A 24,831-nucleotide genomic window follows, 5' to 3' on the forward strand; every position below is an offset into this window, starting at 1 on the left:
CCTTTCTCCCTTGGCCTTTCTCACCCCTGGCCTGAGATTGGTTAGTGTGACTCATGTTATCTGGGGTTTGTAGGAGGTTGAACAGTGGCCTTGCCAGACGTGAAAAATCTTGAATGAATGACCTGTAGTATGTAAGAAATCCTAGTAGGGTCCTCAGCTGCCCCACTGTGCGTGGAGTGTTCTGTTGAAGGGCAATTACTGCTTCCACGTCTTTCGGGTCAATTTCAATCCCATCACCTGACACGATTCGGCCAATGTATCGAATTTTTCTCTTAAACAGTTCACATTTTGCTGGCCGCAATTTAATCCCATGTTTTCTCATCCTACAGAGGACTTCTCTAACATGGTCCACATGTTCATGGAAGGTCTTTGAGTAGCAAAGCACATCATCTAAGTATGGTACACAGCATTCATCTCTAATCCCCTCTAGCACTCCCTCCATACATCGCTGAAATGCTGCGGGGGCATTTGTTAGTCCAAATGGTATTCGCACCCATTCATACAGCCCCCAGGGGGTGCTGAAGGCTGTTCTGTGCCGCGACTCCTCACTCACAAAACCCTGATGATAGGCGCTTCCCTGATCCAAGATTGAGAACCACGAGTTGCCTCCCAGACTATCTAACAGATCCTGAATTCGGGGCAAGGGATGGCGATCAGGGATGGTCTTTCGGTTCAGGGCCCTGAAGTCTACACATAAGCGCAAGCTTTGGTCTTTCTTGCGGACACAGACCACAGGTGAGGAATTAGCTGACACAGACTTATTGATCCACCCCCTATCTAGAAGATTTTGCACATATTCCTTTACTTCTTTGTACAGGGGTTTTGGGATAGAATTGTAACTTTTCTGGACTGGCACTTCATCTACCGTCTTAATTTTCAGCTTTAAATCAGGAATGCAGCCTATATCTCCCTCATCAAAAGCGAATACATCAGATTCGTCATACAGCATTTGACGTACCACAGCTTGCTCATTTTCAGTAAGGTGGTCTAAATTTACTGGGGGATGCCATTTTCCTTCACTGGCCTGTTTGTTGCTTTTGTCTTGGTGGTCACTAGCACTTGTTTGTGTTGAACACACAAGGACATCACCATCCTGTGTGGAAGGTGATTGGTTACTTGGTCGAAAACTGCAGGGCTCGTATTCGATGAACTCAGCAATGACACCCAACACTGTTCTCGGGGGGCAGAAAATATCATGCTGTGAGACATTCTGAATCGGGATCCTTACTGTTTTGGAGGAACCGACTGGTATATTGACAATAGCCGGAAACAGTTCCAGTCCATCTGGTAAACCATTCTCCAACTCTGGCTCAAACAACATGGCTCCTCCCCCTGGGAATGCTCTGAGGCGGCATTTCACATCACATATCTGGCCTCTGGAAATAGTGAAGCCCTTCTTTCCAGTTTTGACTACAGGGTGTTCTGGTTCATCAGGGCAAGACATGTTGTTAAGGGCTGAAACTAGGGTTTCAACAGTATGCTTTTGGAGACTCATTGCCTCAGACAGCAAGTCTAATAGGCTTGTGCAGTTTGGTTGTCCCCCATTTTCCATTATAACCGTCTCAATGACATTAAATCCAATCAGTGGGCCAGTCGTACAATGTTTGCTCACAAGCATTGGCACATGTATTGCTACACTTCCATGTTTTTCACTTGTAATCTCCACCAGAATGTCCATCCAACCATCAAATGGGACATATGTGCCATTGGCTGCTGTGACTTCAAGTGGGCCATCCAATGGTAAGCTTTCAAGGGGGAAAATTTCAGCATCTGGCAACGCTTGGCTCACCCACTGCTTTGCTACCATGCTCACCTGTGCACCACTATCAAGTAATGTCTGTACCTTGACCCCATTCAAATGACAATCTAACATACACCTACCACCTATTAGCTTGGCCACCAGTTTTCCTTTTGTTGTGGTGTCTTGTTTGTGTGATTGCATCGCTGGTGGGGCTTCCTCAAGGCAACATAGGTTTACGCTAACCTGGGACTCTTCATTCACCAAGGTCACTGGTGGTCCCTCCCCAGTGGCCGCTGTTGGTTTCCCGACTGGCTATTTTTCCGGAGACACCCAATGGCTCTGTGCCCTTCGCCGCCACAGCGGAAGCAATGAGTGCAGCGGTCATTTCCCTGTGTTATACACTGTTGACATTTTCCCCTAACATCTGATTTGGGTGATGATTTTGCACGTGTCGGGGTAGTGCCAATATTCTCTGGAGTTTTGGTGAAGGCCTTTTCTAGGCTCTTTGTCAAAGATGACACTTGTGCTGTCAGCTCATGTATGGCAGTGCGATTCGCTTGGAGCTCTGTCTGCATCTGATCATCTTTTTGTTGCCCACTATCTTGTTGTACTGCATTGATGTTGGCTTGTCTTTGTTTGTTTGCATGACCCAGGCGATTCTGCCTCTCTATGTCTTCACTCACTGAGCGTGTTATGGTGTCTAAGATGAAATCATCAGTGACCTTCATATTTGAGATGTGTGGCCTGATATCTCGTCTGACATGTGCATATCTCTCATTCATTCCCTGGTAAAGTGAGTGTAGAAACACTCCCTGCACTAGTATACCATCGTACTGAAATCCTGCAGTTTGCTTGGATGCAAAGAGTAAGCGCTGCTTCAATCCCATTAATCTGTACATAAATTGCTGCGGACCCTCTTTATCAAGCTGTTTTGCATTACTCAGCTCCTGAAACAATTCAGTACTACTTTTGTCTCGAATGTGCGCTCTGAGAAAACTCTTGAGCTCAGCTACTGTTAGGCTTTGTTTGGTAGTAAGCATGTCTCTAAATGTGCCAGGTTTAATTAACTTGAACACTGTTCTAATGATCTCAGCCTCTGTAAACCCTTCAGCTAGACCTTCATCAATTTGTTTAGACAGGTGGTTAAAATTGAAATCTGAATCAGAATCAGAAATTTGACCTCCATGAATCTTGTACTCCCTACGAGGTAGCATTGCTGCCACCTCTGTCAGTTTAACTAGACCAGGTACCTTCTCAGCAACTGCTGGTGTTGCTGGTGTTGATGTTGTGCTGGTGTTTGTGTCCATGCTGGGGTTGGTGTTTGTCTTTAACGGCTCAGTCTCTGCTACTGCCTCAGCAGTTGTCTTCTCAGATGCTTGGCCCCCTCCGTTGACAGGCTCCTGTCCACCTTGCAGATCATTGATGAGGTCGCGAAAGACGAGCAGGGCAGCCATCCCTTGGTCCTCGAGAGCCCTCAGTCCTTCACTTCTCAAAAAGTCCTGAAGAAAGTCGAAGAATTCCACTGCCGTCGCGTCCCTGCTTGGTGCCTCTCCTGTGACCTCATCTTTACACGATTGTGCAAGGCTATGCAGGATGTCTGTCCTGGAGGTGCTGGTCAGCTGATGAATTTGTTGTTGAATTTCCCATCGCAGTTCTCTTAGCGTTGTCATCTCTGGATACTGGCTCGAGGAATGGCAAATCCCGAAATTCTGTGATGATCAACACCTGTTGATGAGGCGATGATCCCGGACGTAGCCCCCAAAATTGTTGCCTCCCTAACTGATATGTTAGGGGAGCACCGATTCTCCCTGTGGTAGGAAAAGACAAAACACACACGTTGTTCAGATGTTCGCTTCACAGGAAGAACTTTTATTCTCCCTCAAATGTATTTAGTAACACTTAGTGACTTAATGAAGTATTCACACAGATCATTTACCTTAAATGATCATTTTATGTTGCAACAAACTCATTTAACCATGTCACTGTGACACTGTCACATAGAACTCATTAAATCTTCAACATTGAATGTCAACAATGACCAAATCATAAGTACCCAAATACATGAAACCTGCAGTTATCCTGAAATTACCAGGGATATACATGTTCCCAAATGCATTGTCAAAATGAGAATAAACATGGCTTAGATAAAGTCCTTTAAACCCAAGCATAAACATATTATTCCACAGACTCCATAACAAGTGAAGCCTAAGCTTTAGGTGCATGTAGATGATACATAAAAGTCCGTTTTTTTACTCAAAGTTAGCATGGTTAACATTCAATGGCATTACCTAGGGCAGCCACTGGCTAGCATAACTAGCTTACACCAAAATCTCAATCACACTGCATCAACATCGGCTATTTCCTCAATTACAAACTCAAAGTACAAATTATACATACAGTCACGAAATCTGCACACTTAACCTGCAATATATCACATTAATTCCAAGTTGTAGGTTTGTTTACTGACCTGTGGTAGGAAAAGACAAAACACACACGTTGTTCAGATGTTCGCTTCACAGGAAGAACTTTTATTCTCCCTCTGCGTGTGTTTAAATGCTATTCCCTACCGTTCAAGCGCTGTGCCCCCCCTTGTGGAGAAGTTGCCACCAAGAAAATAAAGAGTTGCAACTGTACTGACCCACACAAATATTAATCTAACACAATCAAAATGTAAATGAAAGAAAATAAGGGGTGTCTTGTTTTACTTTAATTATTATCTAACCCCATTACACACACATATGGATGTACAGTATTAGAATGTTCGAGTTGGAAACGTACACGTTTCCACGCGTTCACTTCCTTTTGTGCTGCTCCCTTTTTCCATTCCAGTTTCTCGGTGAGTTCCAGGTTTATAATCTTGCCTCGATCAACCATGTCCCCTAACTGCTACCTCAATAGACAACATAAAACAGAAAATAATAGCTGACCAGTGGACACCAATTATATGGTATTTTATTAGAGTGGTTGAGTCGGTTTCCATGTGTTCACTTCCTTTTGTGTTGTTGGTCCCATTTCCCATTTCAGTTTCTCCTTGCGTTCCATTCCCCCCGACCGACTGTGTCCCCAACTGCAACACAGTAAAAAAAAAAAAAAAGTAGTGTTAATTCAACTCTAAGAGAGTACTCCGGGACCAGATACGCTCTAAAAGATAATAAATCGAATCTCTAAATGTTAAATTAACTCTGCATTTTTTACTGCGTACCTCAAAGTAGACGAGGTAATTTATGACTTCCTTTGTTTTGGTGAGGACATGAGCTACACGTGTGCGAGAGATGACGGACATGTTGACGACCCACTGCTGGGGCTTCGCAAATTGATTTTTATATAGAGGTGTCTGGAGAGGTGTAGCAGTACACAGTCCTCCTTAATTGAAGTACGCGGTATCTGACATTGTCTGTGAGCGAAAGTGTGATTGTCTGTCCTTGGGAGCTGTTTGTGAAGTAGCCTATAGAGGTACATAGACACACAAACACACACAAATGTGCAGCCACATGTCTTACGTACATCTACACATACAGTAGACACACAAACACACAAATGTGCAGCCACATGTCTTGCGTACATCTACCATTTTTCCTGTTACTGCTATGCTTTGCACAGTATGTAGACGTCTATATTTATTATATTGATAATTATAATGATTATAGTAATGTTATTTTAATTGCGCTATAAATCGCACGCATGAATCAAAAATATTAAAATTTTCGGTAACACTTTCCATGAAGCCAATATCTATAGCGCATTATGAGCACATTTATAACAACTTATAATGTGCATCATAATCATAGTGTATTACGACTACACTCATAATGCTTCATGATGGAGTATATCAACAGTCATGAATAACTATAAATTTAGCTTATAATGTATTATACATCTTAGGGTGTTTTGAGTGATCGTGGATGGTTATAAACTATAGGCAGTGAAGGGGCTTATAATACATTATAACTGTCATGATGCACTATGATTAATTATGATGCGCATTATAAGCTGTTATAAATGCGTTCATAATGCGCTATAGATATGGGCTTCATAGACAGTGTTACCAAATTTTCTTCTACACTGACAAATCAGACTGTCTGATACTGATAATAAAAATGAGTAGTGCAATGGCACCTACACACATATTCTAGTAGATGTGTGTGTGTGTAGATGTGTGTGTGTGTGTGTGTGTGTGTGTGTGTGTGTGTGTGTGTGTGTGTGTGTGTGTGTGTGTGTGTGTGTGTGTGTGTGTGTGTGTGTGTGTGTGTGTGTGTGTGTGTGTGCGTGCGTGTGTGTGTGCGTGCGTGCGTGTGTGTGTGCGCACGCACGCGCGTGTGCGTGTGTGAGCGTGCATGTAAATATTAGTGCTTGTGGTATTTCAATATCAGCCTGAAGCACACATGCACAATGAGCTGAAGTTCAAATGTTTGGCTGTTGAGACAGCTGGGCTCTATAATAAAGCACCCATGGTAACCTTTGAGAAGCTGAGGAGCAACTAACTGGAGAGAGAGAGAGAGAGAGAGAGAGAGAGAGAGAGAGAGAGAGAGAGAGAGAGAGAGAGAGAGAGAGAGAGAGAGAGAGAGAGAGAGAGAGAGAGAGATGGTGTGACATTTACTTTAAGTGGCATAAGTACACAGAGCTGGAGTGTCTCATGGTCCACACGGCTGAACCTCAAACATTATTCCTGCACTCGGCCACGCTCTCTGCCCTTATTACTGCACAGCGCTCCCACGCATCGTCTCAGCGATATAACAACATGACAGAAACATTCTCAAGCTAGACATGCACTCAGAGATCACACCGTGAAAGGACAATGCTGGGTTGATTCAACACTTAAGGACTCAGGACTCTGGCCCCAAATGTAATATGCATGTTAAATCCACTCTCGAAGTGTTAAATGAAGACAGTGGCACTGAGACACAAGTGAAAAACACAACCTCCTTCCTCAAGGTCCATAATTTACCGAAAGACAATGCCATCTCTTGCAATTCACAAGTCTTTATTATGGACAAGGAAAGTGCATTCCAGTGGATTGTTGATCAGACACATTGGCCCTTTCTCAAGGCCCAATGTTCTAGCCTTGCTAGAACGTGAAACGTCCAGTGATTGGATACTCTTTGGTGAACTCCACGGAGTATCCAATCACCAAGCGTTTCACGTCCTAGCAAGGCTAGAACACTTAACATTGAGATTGAGCCACACAATTTGCTTTTGTTGAGGGCATTTCCTTGCAATTATTGGATAGAACAGTTTGAGAGGAGACAGGAAAGTAATGGGAGAGAGAGAAGAAGGGAGGATGGGTAAACAACCTCGGGCCAGAATCGAACCCGTCTCCAGCGTAAGAGCCAGTGCCCTAGCCCTTTGAGGCGCGGATAAGGCCCATTGTTTGCTTTTGAGTCGGTTCTATTCAGTGGTGGAAGGTTAGGGCGGCAACCCCGATCCTATGATTCAGATGAGCAACTCTGGGCAACTGTGGCCACAACTGTTACGGAGGGAGTCTTTGGATCAGAAGGTCACAGGTTCGAATCCAAACACTCATCTCTTTTCAGGTTTGTGTCCCATTGTTGATGTGCCCTTGAGCAAGACACATGTTTATCTAAACATTACTTCGGAGACAATAACCGATATGCTGTATCTAGTCGCTAGATAAAAGTGCCGGCTAGGTGCCAGGGAACCTGGACCAGGAGGAGTATATAAAAAGTGAAGGTGGAGTGTAGACAAGTCTAGTCTTTCCATACCCTCATACTAACTCATTTTTTACAGAGGTCCTGGAATGGGCACATTGAGAACTGCTGGTGGGAAGGTGAACTGAACGCTGTAGTGGTTTTAATTGTCTGCAGAACGCACCCATCTAGAATTGACCAGTGGACCAGGTTTCTTTCTGTGATTGTATAGATTCTAATATGCAGCCTAAACTAAATGTTATCTTCTATTTGCTGTGTATATACCTACAGTAGGGCAGTCAAGAACTGCAAGGGGCATATTTAACGTCTTTGTAAGGCCAAGGAAAGAAAAATCAGATTGCCTTTCTGACGTGTCACGAAAGGGTGGAGGTGCATAGAGCCCTCAAGGCCCTTGCATGGTGGACGGATCTCTGGTGACATCTGGTGGAGATCACTGGGTAAAACACAAAATGTGTGCCGCAATAGAAGCCTATCCCACTGTTGCTGATTGCTTTGGCTCTGATTGCTCTTTGATTAAAAAGTGCTCAATTCACCTCCAGACTCTCTTAAGTGTGTTTAAGATAATTAACTTGAAGTTGTCTGTGAAATTCAGTTGATGTTTGTCTGGATGGAAAAAAAATCATTAACATGTTATGGCCAGGGTAAGATGAAGTCTCACCTTCCGTCTATCACAAATTGTTCATCCTGGGGACTGCAATCAATCATTAATATCTGTCCTGAGAGCAGCCACATAATTGCACAAAAGTTCAATAAAAGTCCAAGGCCCTGTCTGATAAAACTGCTAGATAAAACAGGACTAGGTCAATCAGATGGGGTCAATTACACAACCATAATGAAGTAGGCCTACTCAGAGGTTTTTTCATACTTCATACTTATTTATTATAATATATAATTGAATAGAAATATTGTAGCCTACATATTTTTAAATCACTTAAAAGACACAAAAAGTTATCCTGTGCCAATTCCCTCGACTGTGACCTGAAGGCAGTCCTCCCGTAACTATGTCAGATAAAAATGTGTGCTGCTATAATACTGTTAGCGATTTCTCGATTGCTTTGGTTATGATTGTTCTTTGATTAGAAAGTGCTCGGTTCACCTGCAGACACTGAGGTGTGATTAAGGCAATTAACATTAAGCTGTCTGTGAAATTCAGTTGGTGATTTTCTGGAGGAAAAAATCATTAACATATTCTAGAGAAGGATGGAGTTTTACCTTTCTGTTATAATAATTTGTTCGACCTGGGACTACGATCAACCATTATGTAATATCAGTTTGGACCAGCCACGTAACTTTGCAAAAGTTCAAACTGGAGTGTAAACCAAGTGCCTGTCTGATAAAACTGCTAGCTAAAACAGGACTAGGTCAATCCGATGGGGTCACTACAAAACCATAGACTAATGGATTGTTTTTTTAGACCTATTGTTAGAACACTTCAGCAGAAAATAGAATACTTTTCATTGCATTATATAATTGAATGTAAATATTGTAAATATTTTTTCCAGCGCTTAGAAATTACACAAAAAAAAATATCCTGTGCCAGTTTCCTGGACTGTGGCTTGAAGGCAGTCCTCCTGTAACTATGACAAATAAACCCATGAGTTTGGGTTTCAAAATATAGAGCCGTGTGAGTCACCGATGGCAGGAATCTGGCAAAAACCTTTCCAAGATGTTGCCTAGAAACCAAACATTATGACACCAAAGGGTGGGGCCTCTGTCACATATAACCAGCTGGGAAACAAAACTGAACCACTTCTTCTATCAGTTGCCTAGACCGAACGTTACCTGTAACGTTACCTAAGAGAGGGACAGGATGGACAGCAGCGTGTCTTTCCCTGTCGTGAATCTCACCTGTACAATATGCCATGGCATTTTTACTGTCCCTGTGTCTTTGAAGTGTAGCCATACCTTCTGCCTGGAGTGTCTGCGACGGTACTGGAAAGACCTGGATGTGTTGCTGTGTCCCGTCTGCAGAAAGGAATGTTCATCTGAGGAACCCACGAGAAGCCTGGCCTTTAAGGGTCTTTGTGAGTCAGTTAAAATAAGAACAGAGATTGGCCTACCTGTTGTTCAGTTGGATCGGCTATGTCCCCTGCATGGCGAAAGGGTAAAATTGTTTTGTGTCGAGGACAAGCAGCCTATTTGTGTCATCTGCCACACATCCAAGAGACATAAAAACCACACCTGCTCTCCCATCGAAGAAGCTGTGGAAGACTTAAAGGTGAATTGAAGTTTCTTATCACAACAAAGCTAAAACTATTTCACAATTTGCAAAAAGGTAAAAGTGCCCATATCCACAGAGGTTGGCATTAAACCTTGTTTCTTGTGAATGCATATGGTAATCACTATGTTTTTGACATTCTTATTTGTCTGAGTGCAGAAGGAAATAGAAGGGGGTCTGTCTACATTCCATCAAAGTCTGCATACTCTGAAGCAAAGGGAAGATGAACTTCAATACATTGCCACATACATGCAGGTAGGAATAACATGCAGTAGCCTATACTGTATTGATTAACACAACAAACATATCTCTATGGCCATTTACTGTAATTGCACTGAATAATAGCAATAAAACACTGTCCACATGTGAATATGTTTCCAGAATCAAGCTGAATATGCAGAACTTCATATAACTAAGCAGTTTGAAAAACTTCACACATTCTTAAATGTAAAAGAAGCAGTCAAGCTTCAGGCCCTGAGAGAGGAGAGAGAGCGGAAAAGCAGGGCAATGGAGGACAAAATGGGAAGACTTCGGGGAGAGATCAGTACTTTGCAAGAAACTATTGAGACAATGAAAAAGGAAATGGAGTCCGACGACATCAAGTTTCTTCAGGTAGAACTTCAATGTTGTTGTTTTTGTAGTGCTTCGATAAGCAAGTTATGATCCGCAATCCAAATTGTTCATGAATGTTTCATTCCTTTTTCAGGTATCTTTGTCCTTGGATCTCTTGAAAGGCGCTCAAAAATGTATTATTATTATTATTACAATTATTAAGTAATGACTCTTGAAATAACTATTCTCAAACATTTACTTTCTTCCATTTCTAGTCCTACTATTCAAGTCCACACAGGTATGTTAGTAGCTCTGTCTTCTCGTGCCAATTATTGACTGCCCTGGGGTAACAGTCTATTGTTTGAACTCACAATGTGTCTATTAATGTCTTACAGGCTCCAGTGTGAAACAGCAAAGCCAGAGAATTTGTCAGGCAGCCTGATTAACATGGCACAACATGAATGCGCTCTGAATCATCGGCTGTGGAGACAGTCCTATCAGCCACACAGTGAGTAGTAACTGTTGTGATGCAAGGTTTTCAGACTAACCGTGTGGACACACTGCGGGCGTTGAACGTGTGGAAAGATGCGGAAGTAATTGACTTTGTATGGGAGAGCAGGCGGCAAATGAGGCAAACGAGTCGGGAGCGTTTCTAGAGCCGAGGGTGTCAGAAGCGTCAAAAGCCGAGGGCGGCAGAAGTTGAACTTCATCTAAAAATATGTAATGAGCTTGGTGGCAGCAGGGGGCAGCCAATGGAATGTTCAAATTTTTCTAAACACAAGCTTCGGTTGATCGAGATTCCTGGCCGAACGCTTCAGGTTGAATCGTTTGACGCGTTCAACGCCCCTGACCAGTGCTTTCCAGGCAGGAGTCAGCAGCGTTTTAGCTCTTTCAACGCCAGCTGTGTGATCGCGGCATAAGTCATCAGTGGACTCAGTAGCCTACATCAATCGAGTGCATTGTGTAAATAAAAAGAAAAAAATGTCCCACCATTTACACTATACTTTGGCTTGTCCCTGCAGATCCAATGGTTCTGGACCCAAACACGGCCGCTCCCAAACTCATCATCTCTGAAGATCTCACTTCACTTACATACACTGAAGACAGGCAGAAGGTTCCTGAAATCCCGGAGCGATTCCACATAGGTGTGCTGGGGTCCAAAGGCTTCACTACTGGGAATCACAGTTGGTATGTGAAGGTTGGTGACAATGACTTCTGGGTGCTCGGTGTGGTGAAAAAGTCTGTCTCTCGGAAGAAGCTGATGAAAATGCAGCCAGAGGGTGGAATATGGAGCATTCGATACATCAGTGGGAAGTATCGGGCGGGTGTGAAGGCAAAGACGGAGATCAAGGTGACCAAGAGCCCTCAGATGATTCGAGTTGAGCTGGACTTTGAGCGTGGGACGTTAACATTTTCAGACCCAAGCACAGATGTTACTCTGTACACCTTTAATCATGCGTTCAAGGAGAAGCTTTTCCCTTACTTCAGTACTGGAAGTCTGAAATGTCCATTACGCCTCTGCTTTCCAGGACAGCCTTAATGCAGCAGCACACTATTTCATTGTAAATGATGATGAAATGGATTGTTGGCCTATTGTGGCGCTGCTGTGATCGCTCCAAACACTACAAGGTTAAGGAGGCTGTCGTTGGGCCTAAAACAAAACAAAAAAACTTCTATAAATGGTACATTTGCTCAGTTTTGACTTTTCTTTAATCCTTGGTACATTGAAGGGAACAGTGAAGGCAGTAAGCATACCGGTATGTTTTCTGCCCATAATGTCATTGTCAGTTAACATCGACTGATATAAGTAGTAGAGCAATGTTCAGGCCCTTTGAAATAAAAAATAATGACCAACCATATGTGTTGAACATTAAAGTTGTCAAAATTGTGAAATTCAGTCAAATTGTGTGACTTGTAATATATAATATAGCTTGTACAAGTATAACTTGCCTGGCTATCATGACTGCAACTCTCTGTGAGCATTGGTCTGGTCCATGTGTGTAGCTATAGCACCGGGGCCTACTGTATGACCTCCAGGAGCTCAACACCATCCCCAAAATGAAAATAAAATGAAAACTTCATTAAAGGTACACTGTGCAGGAAATGGTCAAAAAAGGTACTGCATCTACTGTATGCTGCTCATTGAAACTGGGCTGCCTATTGCCAAATTTGATCTTTACATGAACGTTTACTTAGTAATAAACAAATATTTCCTTGTATGGTCCAATTAGAGACATTTTTGCAGCTAAAAATGGCTGGACCATGGAGAAGATCCCCCTTTTCATGTATGAAAAGTGCAATTTGAATGAATACTTAGAATTTGATGGTGGTGGTAAGTATTCATGAAAAAGGTAACATTAGTGAATGGGCAGCATGAATTCTGGAAATAAACAACTAAAACTCTCACACAGTGTCCCTTTAAGGTTTGGTTGTGAAAAAAATGGCCTGTTTCAACACTAGTCCAGTGAGTCAAATCCAGAAAGTCAAAGAATCATCAGTGGCACAGGTGCTGGACCAAACGTAAGATAACTGAAAATAAAATAAAGGTCCGCAACACTGTTAAATGCTCCCAAATATTTAATGGCACGACGTTTCGGACTAACCGTCCTTCATCAAAGTGCAACCATCCCCACCATCCCCAAAATGAAAATAAAATGAAAACTTCATTAAAGGTACACTGTGCAGGAAATGGTCAAAAAAGGTACTGCAACTACTGTATGCTGCTCATTGAAACTGGGCTGCCTATTGCCAAATTTGATCTTTACATGAAAGTTTACTTAGTAATAAACAAATATTTCCTTGAATGGTCCAAGTAGAGTCATTTTTGCAGCTAAAAATGTCTGGACCATGGAGAAGATCCCCCTTTTCATGTATGAAAAGTGCAATTTGAATGAATATTTAGAATTTGATGGTGGTGGTAAGTATTCATGAAAAAATGTAACATTAGTGAATGGGCAGCATGAATTCTGGAAATAAACAACTGAAAATCTCACACAGTGTCCCTTTAAGGTTTGGTTGTGAAAAAAATGGCCTGTTTCAACACTAGTCCAGTGAGTCAAATCCAGAAAGTCAAAGAATCATCAGTGGCACAGGTGCTGGACCAAACGTAAGATAACTGAAAATAAAATAAAGGTCCGCAACACTGTTAAATGCTCCCAAATATTTAATGGCACGACGTTTCGGACTAACCGTCCTTCATCAAAGTGCAACCTTGCACTTTGATGAAGGACGGGAGCATTTAACAGTGTTGCGGACCTTTATTTTCTTCTCAGTGGAAGTCAACCTGACCATATACAGTATAATATGTAAAATTATGTCAACAATCTGAGGGCCTGTGGTGGATACTCGCACCAGGGTCCATGACTTACTTGTTACGCCACATCTGACCAACATGCCTTGTAAACCCAGAGAGAGATAGTGTGACATTTACTTTAAGTGGCATAAGTACACAGAGCTGGAGTGTCTCATGGTCCACGCGGCTGAACCTCAAACATTATTCCTACACTCGGCCACGCTCTCTCTGCCCTTATTACTGCACAGCGCTCCCATGCATGGGAGGAGAGGCACACAGTAGTGTGTGAAAGTGGAGTTGATTCCTTATCCTTAAATACTGGTGGAGAGGCCAAAAGGCCTTTTGTCCTCACCAGGGCAGCAGACACAGAAGTGTGTCTATGTTCCCACAGCCCATTGGTCCCACATCATTAAGACTTTCATCATTATTTTTTAGGCCCATTGGTCCCACAGCTTATACCTGCTGGCCCATGTTCCCACATTTTTAAGAATTTAATCAAATTTAGGTCTCCCTTGAGGGGAGAAAGACATGTTCTCTTAGTTTACTCGGAAATGTGGGAACATGGAGTTGTGGAGAATAGGGCCTATATTTGAATAATTTCTTTAAAATGTGGGAACATGGAGCAGCAAAAATAAGCTTTGAGACCAATGGGCTGTGGGAACATAGAGCTGACCCCGCAGAGACAACGGGGGCTTGAAAACCACACCTAGAGGCATTGGGAGTGAGCCCCTAAGCCAATCTTTACGAAGATACAGTAACAGAGTTTCGGTTTATCAATCAGCGAGGTATTCCATGATAAACCTAGGGTTTTACAACACCAAGAAAGGTGAGGCAACAAGACAGGTGAGTTTGACACATCATTATAAAGGTAACCTCAACCACTGGTTGGCTTGGCAAAAGGCGCACATGACACTTGAGTCTTTTTGGCATCGCAGGGTTACGATGCTCAGAGGGCAGGTGTAATCCACGTCATGGGATGTTTCTCAATGTTACTGGTGGAAGCTACAAAGCAGACAAAGCAGCAGCATTGTGTAAAGTAAAAGTAGAAGTAATTATGTAATCACAACACTAGTAGAGTGATATTATACAACTCTGCAAAATAGCAATTAAGGTTTTTTGTAACTCCAATACCCTGCACATTAACAGGTCTGCAGTATACAATGGTGTACAGTACACATTCACAATCAATCAGACCACCCTCTCACTGCCTCGTCCTCCTGGCAGAACCTTAGCTTTCATTTCTCAGAGGGCAAGTCACGTGTAACCCATGTCCATGAGATGTTCCTGAATGTTACTGGCTGAATCTACTGTAGAAATCAATCAGATCCCCTTTCATTTTGCTACCAATGTTTTATGGATGTTTCATGTCCTGCCAGAGACTGCAAATGTAAGTTAGCTTGAGGTTAACTCTGGTGCAATGCATAAACTGGCAACTGTATATGGTCCCTAATAAACTGAAACGGAACTGAACTGAATGGGGTCAATAACAGAACTATTGTAGTACTTCGCCACATGGGGGAGAGATAAGCAGAAATGGAACCATGTTTATGCTCAAATGTGGTTTGGGCAGGAACCCTTATGCTCATGTTGGTGGGTAACCAGAATATTTCTGACATCGCAACGTGCGTTCACTACACGCTACTGTGTGGCAACTTCTGGCAAGCAAGCAACAGGTCGCCCTTATCTCAACTACTAGGAGGATGCATCTCGTTTTAAATAAGGTCCAATGAAATCAGTGTTGGCCCATGATTCATTTTCAGCTGTGCACGGTCAAGGCTGCATGTCACCAGCTCAAAACCTGTTTCATATCCCCAGAGTTCAACATGGCGTTTACAATGGATTGGCTAAATTTCCTAGCATAGCCCTGGCCACTGAGCTGTATGGAGGGTGGGACTCTCACTTTCTCCAGTTATGCAAGGCTGGGTTGGGCTCAAAAGGGCATTTTTGCAGGCATTTCATCACTGCATTTGTTCAAGCCCCACTCTTAATTATGGGTAAAATACAAAAAAAGAAAACAGCATTATCTCTTGAGGATGTCGGCCCACTGGGAAATTCCCTGCATCCCAGATAACAGTCCAAGCCTAGTATATGGAATAACTCCATGATTGCCTTAAGCACACATGCCCAAAATGGAGGTAGTTTCAGATGTGCTATATGCTACAGCAGGATGTGCAACTGACCCACCTCCTCACCCAGTGTGGCCCATAGATTTATGATTTTAAGATGGAAGAAAATCAACATACTCAACCTCTTCCTTCCTCTCCTCTCTCAATCTCTCTCTCTCTCTCTCTCTCTCTCTCTCTCTCTCTCTCTCTTTCTCTCTCTCTCTCTCTCTCTCTCTCTCTCACACACACACACACACACACACACACACACACACACACACCTGTGCAGACTCATCACTCTCTGCCATGTTGCTATGGTATATAAATAACCACACAAATGTAGCCAGCTTGTGCAAATGGCTGCACTTCATTACAAGGCGGTCAGTGACAATACCATTGTACTATATCGTACAGGTACAGTAAAGTTCTTCTCAAGGATAAACCCATCACTGTCCATGCTATGCTAAATCTTCTCATATTTTTCCAGGGCTTAACTCCATATGAGTAATTTCCTGAAATGAGCTGGACTGCTCCTGGGCTCCTAACGGGCCATGCCATCTGTCGGCCAATACAGCTATTTTCTTGCTTCTCACATCCTCAAACAAAATAGAGAAGATACAGTGGATATGCAGTAGATGTCAGCGCTTTTACACAGTTCTGAGAACACTGACACCTTTAGCACTAAAGTTAGATTGGCTAAAAGAGACATTATCATGTGTTAAATCTGAGGCCTAGCACTGAAAACGACGATCAGTGTGGCAATGGTCATTGCTGCCTCACTTCACATTACAACGTCTTTATATTTACTTCCATTAGCTCTATTGTTAACATGGTATCTCACAGACATGTTTCACCATATTCAACAATTATATAGGTTGACAAACCACATAAAAGCAAGCCCTGAATTTGAGCACTTGGCACTGAAAGACTGTTTCAATGGGGTCAGCTCTATGTTCCCACAGCACATTGGTCCCACAGCCCGTTGGTTCCACAGCCCATTGGTCTCACAGCTTATTCTTGCTGCTTCATGTTCCCACATTTTCAAGATATTATTCAAATATAGTCCCTATGTTCCACAACTCCATGTTCCCACATTTCAGAGTAAACTAAGAGAACATGCCTTTCTCCCCGCCATGGGACATAGGGCCTAAATTTGAATAAATTCTTAGAAATGTGGGAACATGGGCCAGCAGGTATAAGCTGTGGGACCAATGGGCCTAAAAATGAATGTTAAAAGTCTTAGTGATGTGGGACCAATGGGCTGTGGGACCAATCGGCTGTGGGAACATGGACACGCTCGTCGCTCCCGATTCAATTTACACATGCTCAAACATGTGCATCAATGCATGAGACAAACCACTTTGCACAGATTCCTAGCTTCCTCCTGTCACCATCATTGGTCATACAGAGTTTGCAAGTCCACAAACACAGACACTCACCGATACAATCACCATTGACTTCAGTGATAAATCAATGTTTGAACCACCACTGTCGTTAGACAAACAGACGGACAGATATAGATGATAGACAGATGTATCCACCTAGTAACTAATACTAGCTTGGCAATGGACTGCGTGTTTTTTTAAATGATGATATGGTTCAGCAATTGGGACAGTGAAGAATGGATATATTCTTCTGTTTGATTGTGGAAGGGCTGTGTCTCTGCTTGGATGTCTAGGTAGTGCCTGGTGTTGGATGAAGACAACCAATTACAAATAAAATTGTTGGTTCAAAGTCCTGGTTCTGAGAACACTGACGCCATTTGCACTAAAGTTAGAAAGACTAAAAGAGACATGTATCAGGTGTTAGATCTGAGGCCCAAAGCTGCTACTGAAAACCACAATCAGCCAATTATGCTAAGTTCAACGCTGTCTCACATAGCAATACACAGCGCACCATGTCTTTATGTTTATTATTTTCATTAGCTTCATTTTTAACATGTTATCTCACTGACATATTTCACCACACTCAATGATTATACAGGTTGACAAACCACATAAAAGCAAGGCCTGAATGTAAACACTTTCAAGTGGAAGCTTCACTTCACATGTTCAAACATGTGCATGAATGTTTGAGACTGGCCACTTTGTGAGATTCCTAGCTTCCTCCCATGACCATCATTGGCCATACAGGGTTTGCAAGTCCACAAACACATCCGCTCAAAATGACCATGAACTTCCGTGGTACGTGAACCACCATTGTCGACAGACACACAGAGTGAGTGAGCGAGTGAGACTTTATTAATCCCCAAAGGGAAAACTGAATGACACCTGGCCATCCACACAATATATAACAGCAAGACAATGACACAAGTCAAACACATCATAAAGAAAAACTAAAATAGAAATACATAACAAACAGTCCCCCACACAAATAATCACCACAACATTATAAAACCATTATAAAAAAACAAAGGAATTATCACAACATTAAAATAGCATTCAGCAGCTGTTCTTAGAAAGTCTAATTGCTGCAGGAACAAAAGACCTCCTAAAACTTTCAGTGGGGCATCTTCGTAGGAGGAGCCTTTGTCTCCTACCACTTTAAGTGAACATCCTGTGCAGTGGGTGGTCCCCCTTGTCAAACATGCGGTTCATTTTCTCATCACCCTCTCCTCTAAGATGAGAACAGTCAACTGTGTGTTCGGCAAGGACTGCCAGTAATACAATCACCTACGTAGTAATTACAAGCTTGGCCTGGACTGCAAATTGTTTATATGATCATTTTATTTAGCATTTGGAACACCACAGGATGGATTTTCTCTTCTTCTTTTTGATTGTGGAAGGGCTGTGTGTCTCCGCTTGGATATCAAGGAAATGCCTGGTGCTGGATGAGGACTCCCCGTACCCAGATTTTGCCTATAAAAAAATGACCTGTCCTCGTAGTCAGCTTACAGCTAACTGTATGGAAGTTTCAAACTTGGCATTGGAACTTTCCACAGTCCCCACTACCATTCAGGTTCTGTGTTTGTGGGGTAGTTCTGGCATACAACTTTGCAGCAATGAACTTCGCAAATTCCGTCATCTCCAGAGTCTGTATATTTATGGATGTCTGTCTGCAATTGACCCAGACGCCTTCAGGGGACTAACACATCTACAATTGCTCTCCATTGACTCCTCAAAACAGTGTAATGCATCGCTACCATCTCAGGTATTTAGTGATTTGTACAATTTGGAGGATCTGAAACTTAAAAACTATGAGCTACCACAGATGACAATGTGTGATTTGAATGGCCTTCGTCGAATGAGAAGACTTGATATCAAGGACAGCGTCAACTTCACTGATCTTTTGTGCAAAGTGTCTTGTTTTTCAAACACTCTAGAATCTCTGAATATTGAAACAGACAATGCTGGAGTTTTGAAACCTTCAAATTGCTCACATTACCAATGCAAGTTTTCTGCTTTGAAGGATGTGAGGGTTTCATTTAGACACATTGAGAAAATAGAAAACAATGCCTTTATATGTTTAAAGAACATAACATTCCTAAGAATGCCAATGGATTATGTATTGCAGAGTCAAATTTTAAACTCTGGGATTCAACAAATTGATCAGATGGACTTGCATATAACAGAGATACATATGAAGTATATTTGTGAAATTGTTCGTCTTCTGTCTGTCAAGAAACTATATTTACATGTTCAGTCATTTCAAGAATATTCTGATTCATCATGGGAAAACTGTGCCACACTGGAAGAAATTTCTATTCACAGCAAGCTATTGGCAGCTGATCTCAGTTTCATGCCCACTCTTAAAAAGCTAAAAACATTTAGAGTTACTTTCAGTGAATCTGGGATGGGCACAATCATCGAAAAAGGAAAATCCTTAGACTTTCTCTGCAAAACAAACATTTCCCTTCCATCACTACAGGGTTTCAGTTACAGCACACCAGAGAATATGACAGTAAATGCCAAACAGTTTCTCTGTTCAAGTAATTTAGAGCACCTGCGACTTGAGGGGAAAAATCTGGAAGTAGAAGAGTCTGCATTTGAAGGGCTTATTCATTTGAAGGACCTTTCTCTTGATAATTCAGGCTATATGACAATTGAAAGCACAGCTTTTAAAGGGCTAACTGGATTACGTACTTTCAGCGCATTTGGATGTCTTTATAGCTTCAACCCAGATTTATTTTTTGGTGTAGAAAATCTGGAATATTTAAGCCTCAGACTATGCTCAATACTCACCATACAACCTTTTGCTTTTTCAAACCTCCCACGGTTGAAAAACCTACAACTCAAATGGGGTGATGTGTCAGAAATAAAGACCAACACGTTTTTTGGCCTACAGAATCTGGAAACCTTGAGTATATCATACGAAAACCTGACACATCTTGAGGCATCCTGCTTTGCCCATCTGCCTTCCCTCAGGGTTCTCAATCTTCAATACCTGATGTTCTCCAGCCCCGGGCACTCTGGTATGGAGCTCCTGAATCTGACCTCAATCTTTGGTGGGTTCCCTCGCCATTTGTCTGATCTCACCCTTGCATCCAGATCTCGCCCCATGACTCTGGTCATTGCTGATGACAGCAGCCCAGAGGTGGGCCTGAGTCTCTCTCTCTCAGGCCAGAAGATTGTGTTATGGGGTTGTGACAAGCCTTTCTTTGAGTCAGTCACAAAACTCCACATTTCTACAGATGTCTTTGGTTGCGCACCCAATGATACTTCTCCTTTCTATTACTTGACATCTGTGGTAGAGTTATGTTTAACTCAGTGGTATACAAGTACAGTCCATAAACTTACTGCTCTAAACAGACTAGTGAATTTAAAGCATCTAGATCTCAAACATGTCAACTTCATTAATCTGCCAGACATGGGTCTAATGTTCAAAAATTTGACCAAACTGGAGCAATTAAGTCTTTTTCGGTGTCAGGCAGATGCTTTGGAGGTAGAACTCATTCAGGACATGACCTCTCTGAAGTACTTGTATCTGGGAATAGTATCAACAGAGGTCAACATATCTCCAGGTTTCTTCGAGCATCTGACCAGTCTGAGGTTTGCATTCATCACAAAGATTCAGCTTCGCTGCACATGTGACAATACCAGATTTGTTTGGTGGGCAGAGCAGCAGCAGCAAGCGGAGGTGTACTTCTGGCCTATCCTGGACAAACCCATGCAGTGCTTTTCAGGAGGTGTCCCACAAGACATTCACCAGTATGGCCAGGCCTACTGCAGTCTAGACGTGGGCTTCCTGATGTTCACCAGCACGTCATGCCTCGTCCTGCTCTTCATGACAACTGTGCTTTTGCATCAGATGGCCAGAGAGTACCTGCTCGCCTTCTGCCACATTGCTCACGGCTGGATGAATGAGGCATTGCGCAGCAGAAACGTAGGACCACGCTACCAGTACGATGCCTTTGTGTCGTACAGTGGCAGAGACGAGCGCTGGGTGGTGGAGAGTCTCCTTCCCAACCTGGAACAAAGGGGGGCCCCGTTCCTGCGACTCTGCCTGCACACCAGGGACTTTCAGCTGGGGAAGGACATTGTGGAGAACATCACGGATGGTCTTTACCGAAGCCGCCGCACCCTCTGCCTGGTCAGTCGCCACTTCCTGCGCAGCAACTGGTGTTCCCTTGAGATGCGGCTGGGCACTTATCGACTGCAGGCTGAACACAGAGACGTGCTCATCCTGGTGTTTCTGGAGAAGATCCCCTCTAACCTGCTGTCCGCTCACCACAGGTTGGCCCGACTGGTCAAGACCAGAACTTACATGGAATGGCCCCAGGACCCAGCACAACAACAGGCTTTCTGGGACAGACTATGGAAAAAACTGTTGGAAGGCAGGGTGCAATGAGTTGCCCATTTTTAAGACATACTGTTAAATGCAAATGTTTTTTTCATATGAATTCAATATCATCAAGCTCTATAGAAAACAAAAATGTGATGATGACCACGTCCATGTGGTAGTTGAGTATTTCCAGCAAATAGTCTATAGACCTGCCAGCGACCCCATCTGCAGTAAGAGGCTACGGATATGAATTGTTCATGTGCTAGCAGATCACTGTATGCAACCATTGTCAAATTAATTTGAAAAAGAGCAACTGTGTTGAAGTGGACAAAGAGTGTCTTGGATGTAGATGTAAAGGATCGATTGCTTTAAACACGTTGCTCACTGAATTCAAACATGTTTAAGTGTAGTGTGCAGCTAACCTTTAGATGAATTACACCCTTGGTGAATGTAATGCCAGTGTGATAGAAAAATAAATCAGCTTGTTGCTAAAACTCTTCAGCCACTGGACATTTTTGTACTGATCTAGTTTGTGCTCTGTTATGATTCTGTCTAAAATATTTATCAATTCATAGTAAAAGTAGACTTTTCCTTTACACAATTTTAAAATAAGGTGAGGGGGAAAAGGAGATAATAAAAGGCAATCATTCCACACCTTGGACATAATGTTAGGTGCAACAAATGCCTATAAAAAAAAGACCATGCGTTTTCTCTATCATTCTCTATCATTTGAAGACATAACCCTCAAGTGACCGGGCTGTTTTTGTGACTAATCAAGGCTGCGTTTCTCAAAAACTCTTAAGTAGTACTTAAGCCTACAGTACTTGAGTATGAGATGGTCATCAGGACCACGCCCTGACGAAGGCCAGACGGCTGAAACCGGTTGGCGTTTTTAAGTTTGTTTACCCCAATGTAGAATAAAGGATTTTTATTATAACTTCAACCTCGACTCGAAGGAGTGCTTTGGATTCAGTCATCTTTCTATGAAGCCTCAACAGGATTAACCAGATGCACCGATTCTATCTGGAGAAAAGTCTTTGAGCGCTTGTTGTCCTTTTCCTTTCACCATTGTACATTTTATTGTTTTGCCAAAAGTAGTCAAGCTTACTGTACATACACATAACTGAATTTGGTGATTTACATAGACGAAACTATGTCTCAAACATACAGAATGAGTGTATTTATAGTGTATACTCAAAATTTCCTTTTTCTAGACATTGTAGCTGTGAAAAGGTATCCTCACAATGTGCTTCATTGGCTATCGCGGGGGTGCCCTAATTATTTATACCATCAATTATATTTTAATATTATCAATATTTACATTATAGATATTTCAGTTCTGCTGACTATGGCCGGCCCCAAGACACAAAATATTAAAACTAGAGCAGAAATGGAAATTATAATGCTGAGTATCTCATGCATCCTCTCTATACTATATATTGACAAACTCCTAAAAGGAAAAGTTTTTCAGATGAAAATTACAGAAATGGTGCACAAAAATATGTGCCCAGGATCATAAATGACCCCGCTCGGTCGCTTTAGGGTTAAAACATCTTTATATATCAGGGAAGATGCAATTGAGGAAGTGAAACCTGTGAACCTGTGTTTGTTGAGGGGTGATGAAGCATGAAGTTGCCGTTTTTGCTGCTGAAGCTAAAACATTCCATTTGTCTTCTGGACATTAGACATTTTTTTTAATTTTAGTTTTTATTTAACCTTTCTATTTAACCAGGAAAGTCCCATTGAGTTACAACAACTCTTCTGACAGGTGTAGTCCCGGCCAAGAAGGTAGCTTAACCCATTTTGTCCTAAGCCCTTTTTGGTAAAGGGCGCCCTCTGCCTATTAAATCCTAGCTCAGCCTCTGAAACACATACAGACATGAAATAGGTTGCATTTAAAATCTAGAACCTTCATTTTGCACTAGGAAAGTGTTCATTCAGCTCTCACAAGTGTTCATTCACACATCTCTCACATTTTTAATAAAACAGCTCAAATCTCAAGAACTTGAATGCAGTGTATATGTCGCTCCAGGACACAATGGGTTAAAAAGTTATGTCAGAATAAAAAACAGAAGAGACAAGACAAACCACAGCTACATGACATCTTAGCAGAAATAAACGCAATAAAACAGAGTATACACAGATAACTAAGAAGCAGACAGCAAACAAGGAATGCAATTTAAAAAGAGGTCTTTAAAATAATGTATGGATAGAAGAACTTCAAGAGTGGTTTAAGCTTTTGGTCCATATGATGAGAAGGCTGTTTTTCCAAGCTCAGTTCTTGTAAGTGGAGTATGTAAAAGTATTTTTTTCTGAGGACCTAGTCCTGTAAACACTATTTTGAAACAAAAGCAAATTAAAAATGTGTAAAGGTAGTTTACCCATAAGGGGATTAGCAATAAAAAGCAGTGCATGGACTTTTCTTCGGAGGGAGAAGACCATGTAGGGTTTCATAAAGAGTGCAGTGGGGAGTCATGGCAGATGCACCTGTGATGAAACATAAGGCTGAGTGGTACAACACATCCAGTTTTTGAAGTAAGAATATACTGGAGTGCATATACAGTGCATCATTACCCACAGTTAAGCACTGACAGGAACATGCTCTGAACTAACCCTCTCCTTGCCACATAAGAAAAGCACTTCCTCATTCTAAAGAAAAATCCAACTTTGGTCTAAGTTTCTTACAGAGGCTCTCAATATGGACACCAAGAGAAATCATTCTTATCATCCAACCAGATCCCTAAAAACTTGTAAGATGATACTCCTTCCATTTCAGTGCCATCTAGTGTTGATACACTAATGTTAGGTGAATTGCGTGATTGTGTATATGATACAGGGGTGTCAGCTGGCCCAATGCCATATAGGGGCAAAAAAAGGGCACTGAAAGATAATGCGAGCGTGTGAAAAAAAATGCAGATATTTTGAATTTGCAATTTAAAAAGCTTGTACATTAATTATATTATTGCAAGTAGTGCATGTGCACTATTTTGTGCACATTCTGTAGATTACTCCGTATACTAAACTTTAGCTAAATTCCAAGGTAGCAAGGTTGTTTTTTGTGAAACTCATAACGGAGCACAGCAAATCAATACCCAGGCACGTGCCCCTATAAAATAGGTCTAGCGACGCCCCCGAAATGATATGCTTGATATGTGCTACTGCGATGGAGTTCACCTTGAATAGGGAAGTTTATGCATGCTCTGATATGGGTTTCGACATATTGACCCACTTCACCTCCACCAAACTACTCCATTTTGAACATATAAATTTAAATAAAAAAAATAAATTAAAAATACATTCACTAACAATAAGCAGAGATTATTTTAGCTGTGGCAGAAAAATCTTCTTTTATCAATAACAGTATGCATGGTTGTATCTCTTCCAGTATATATTTTGCATAAAATGTCCTTTAGGATTAAATTATTTTAATCAAAACCAAGGCTACATGAAATCATAAAAAGTATTTTCCTGTTTTCAGGCCTTCTACTTTAGTGCTATTTGCAACAAAGAGCATACGGCTGTACTGTACAAGATAG

The 24,831-nt window shown here is 42.1% G+C and overlaps 2 protein-coding genes across 2 annotated transcripts; both read left to right on the forward strand.

Moving 5' to 3' along the window:
• Window positions 1-10,195: 10,195 nt before the first annotated feature.
• On the forward strand, window positions 10,196-13,372 carry LOC134464248 (zinc-binding protein A33-like). The gene is made up of 4 exons (XM_063217722.1): window positions 10,196-10,237; window positions 10,453-10,475; window positions 10,573-10,685; window positions 11,200-13,372. Exons 1-4 carry the CDS (start codon window positions 10,196-10,198, stop codon window positions 11,715-11,717), a joined length of 696 nt encoding a protein of 231 aa, XP_063073792.1. The 3' UTR covers window positions 11,718-13,372.
• Window positions 13,373-16,123: 2,751 nt separating this feature from the next.
• LOC134464611 (toll-like receptor 13) lies at window positions 16,124-21,899 on the forward strand. Its single transcript, XM_063218013.1, has one exon. The coding sequence runs from the start codon at window positions 18,326-18,328 to the stop codon at window positions 21,359-21,361; it is 3,036 nt and encodes a 1,011-aa protein (XP_063074083.1). The 5' UTR covers window positions 16,124-18,325; the 3' UTR covers window positions 21,362-21,899.
• Window positions 21,900-24,831: the final 2,932 nt, after the last annotated feature.

Source organism: Engraulis encrasicolus, chromosome 15, assembly GCF_034702125.1.
Source record: "Engraulis encrasicolus isolate BLACKSEA-1 chromosome 15, IST_EnEncr_1.0, whole genome shotgun sequence".
In the NCBI taxonomy this organism is placed as follows: Eukaryota; Metazoa; Chordata; class Actinopteri; order Clupeiformes; family Engraulidae; genus Engraulis; species Engraulis encrasicolus.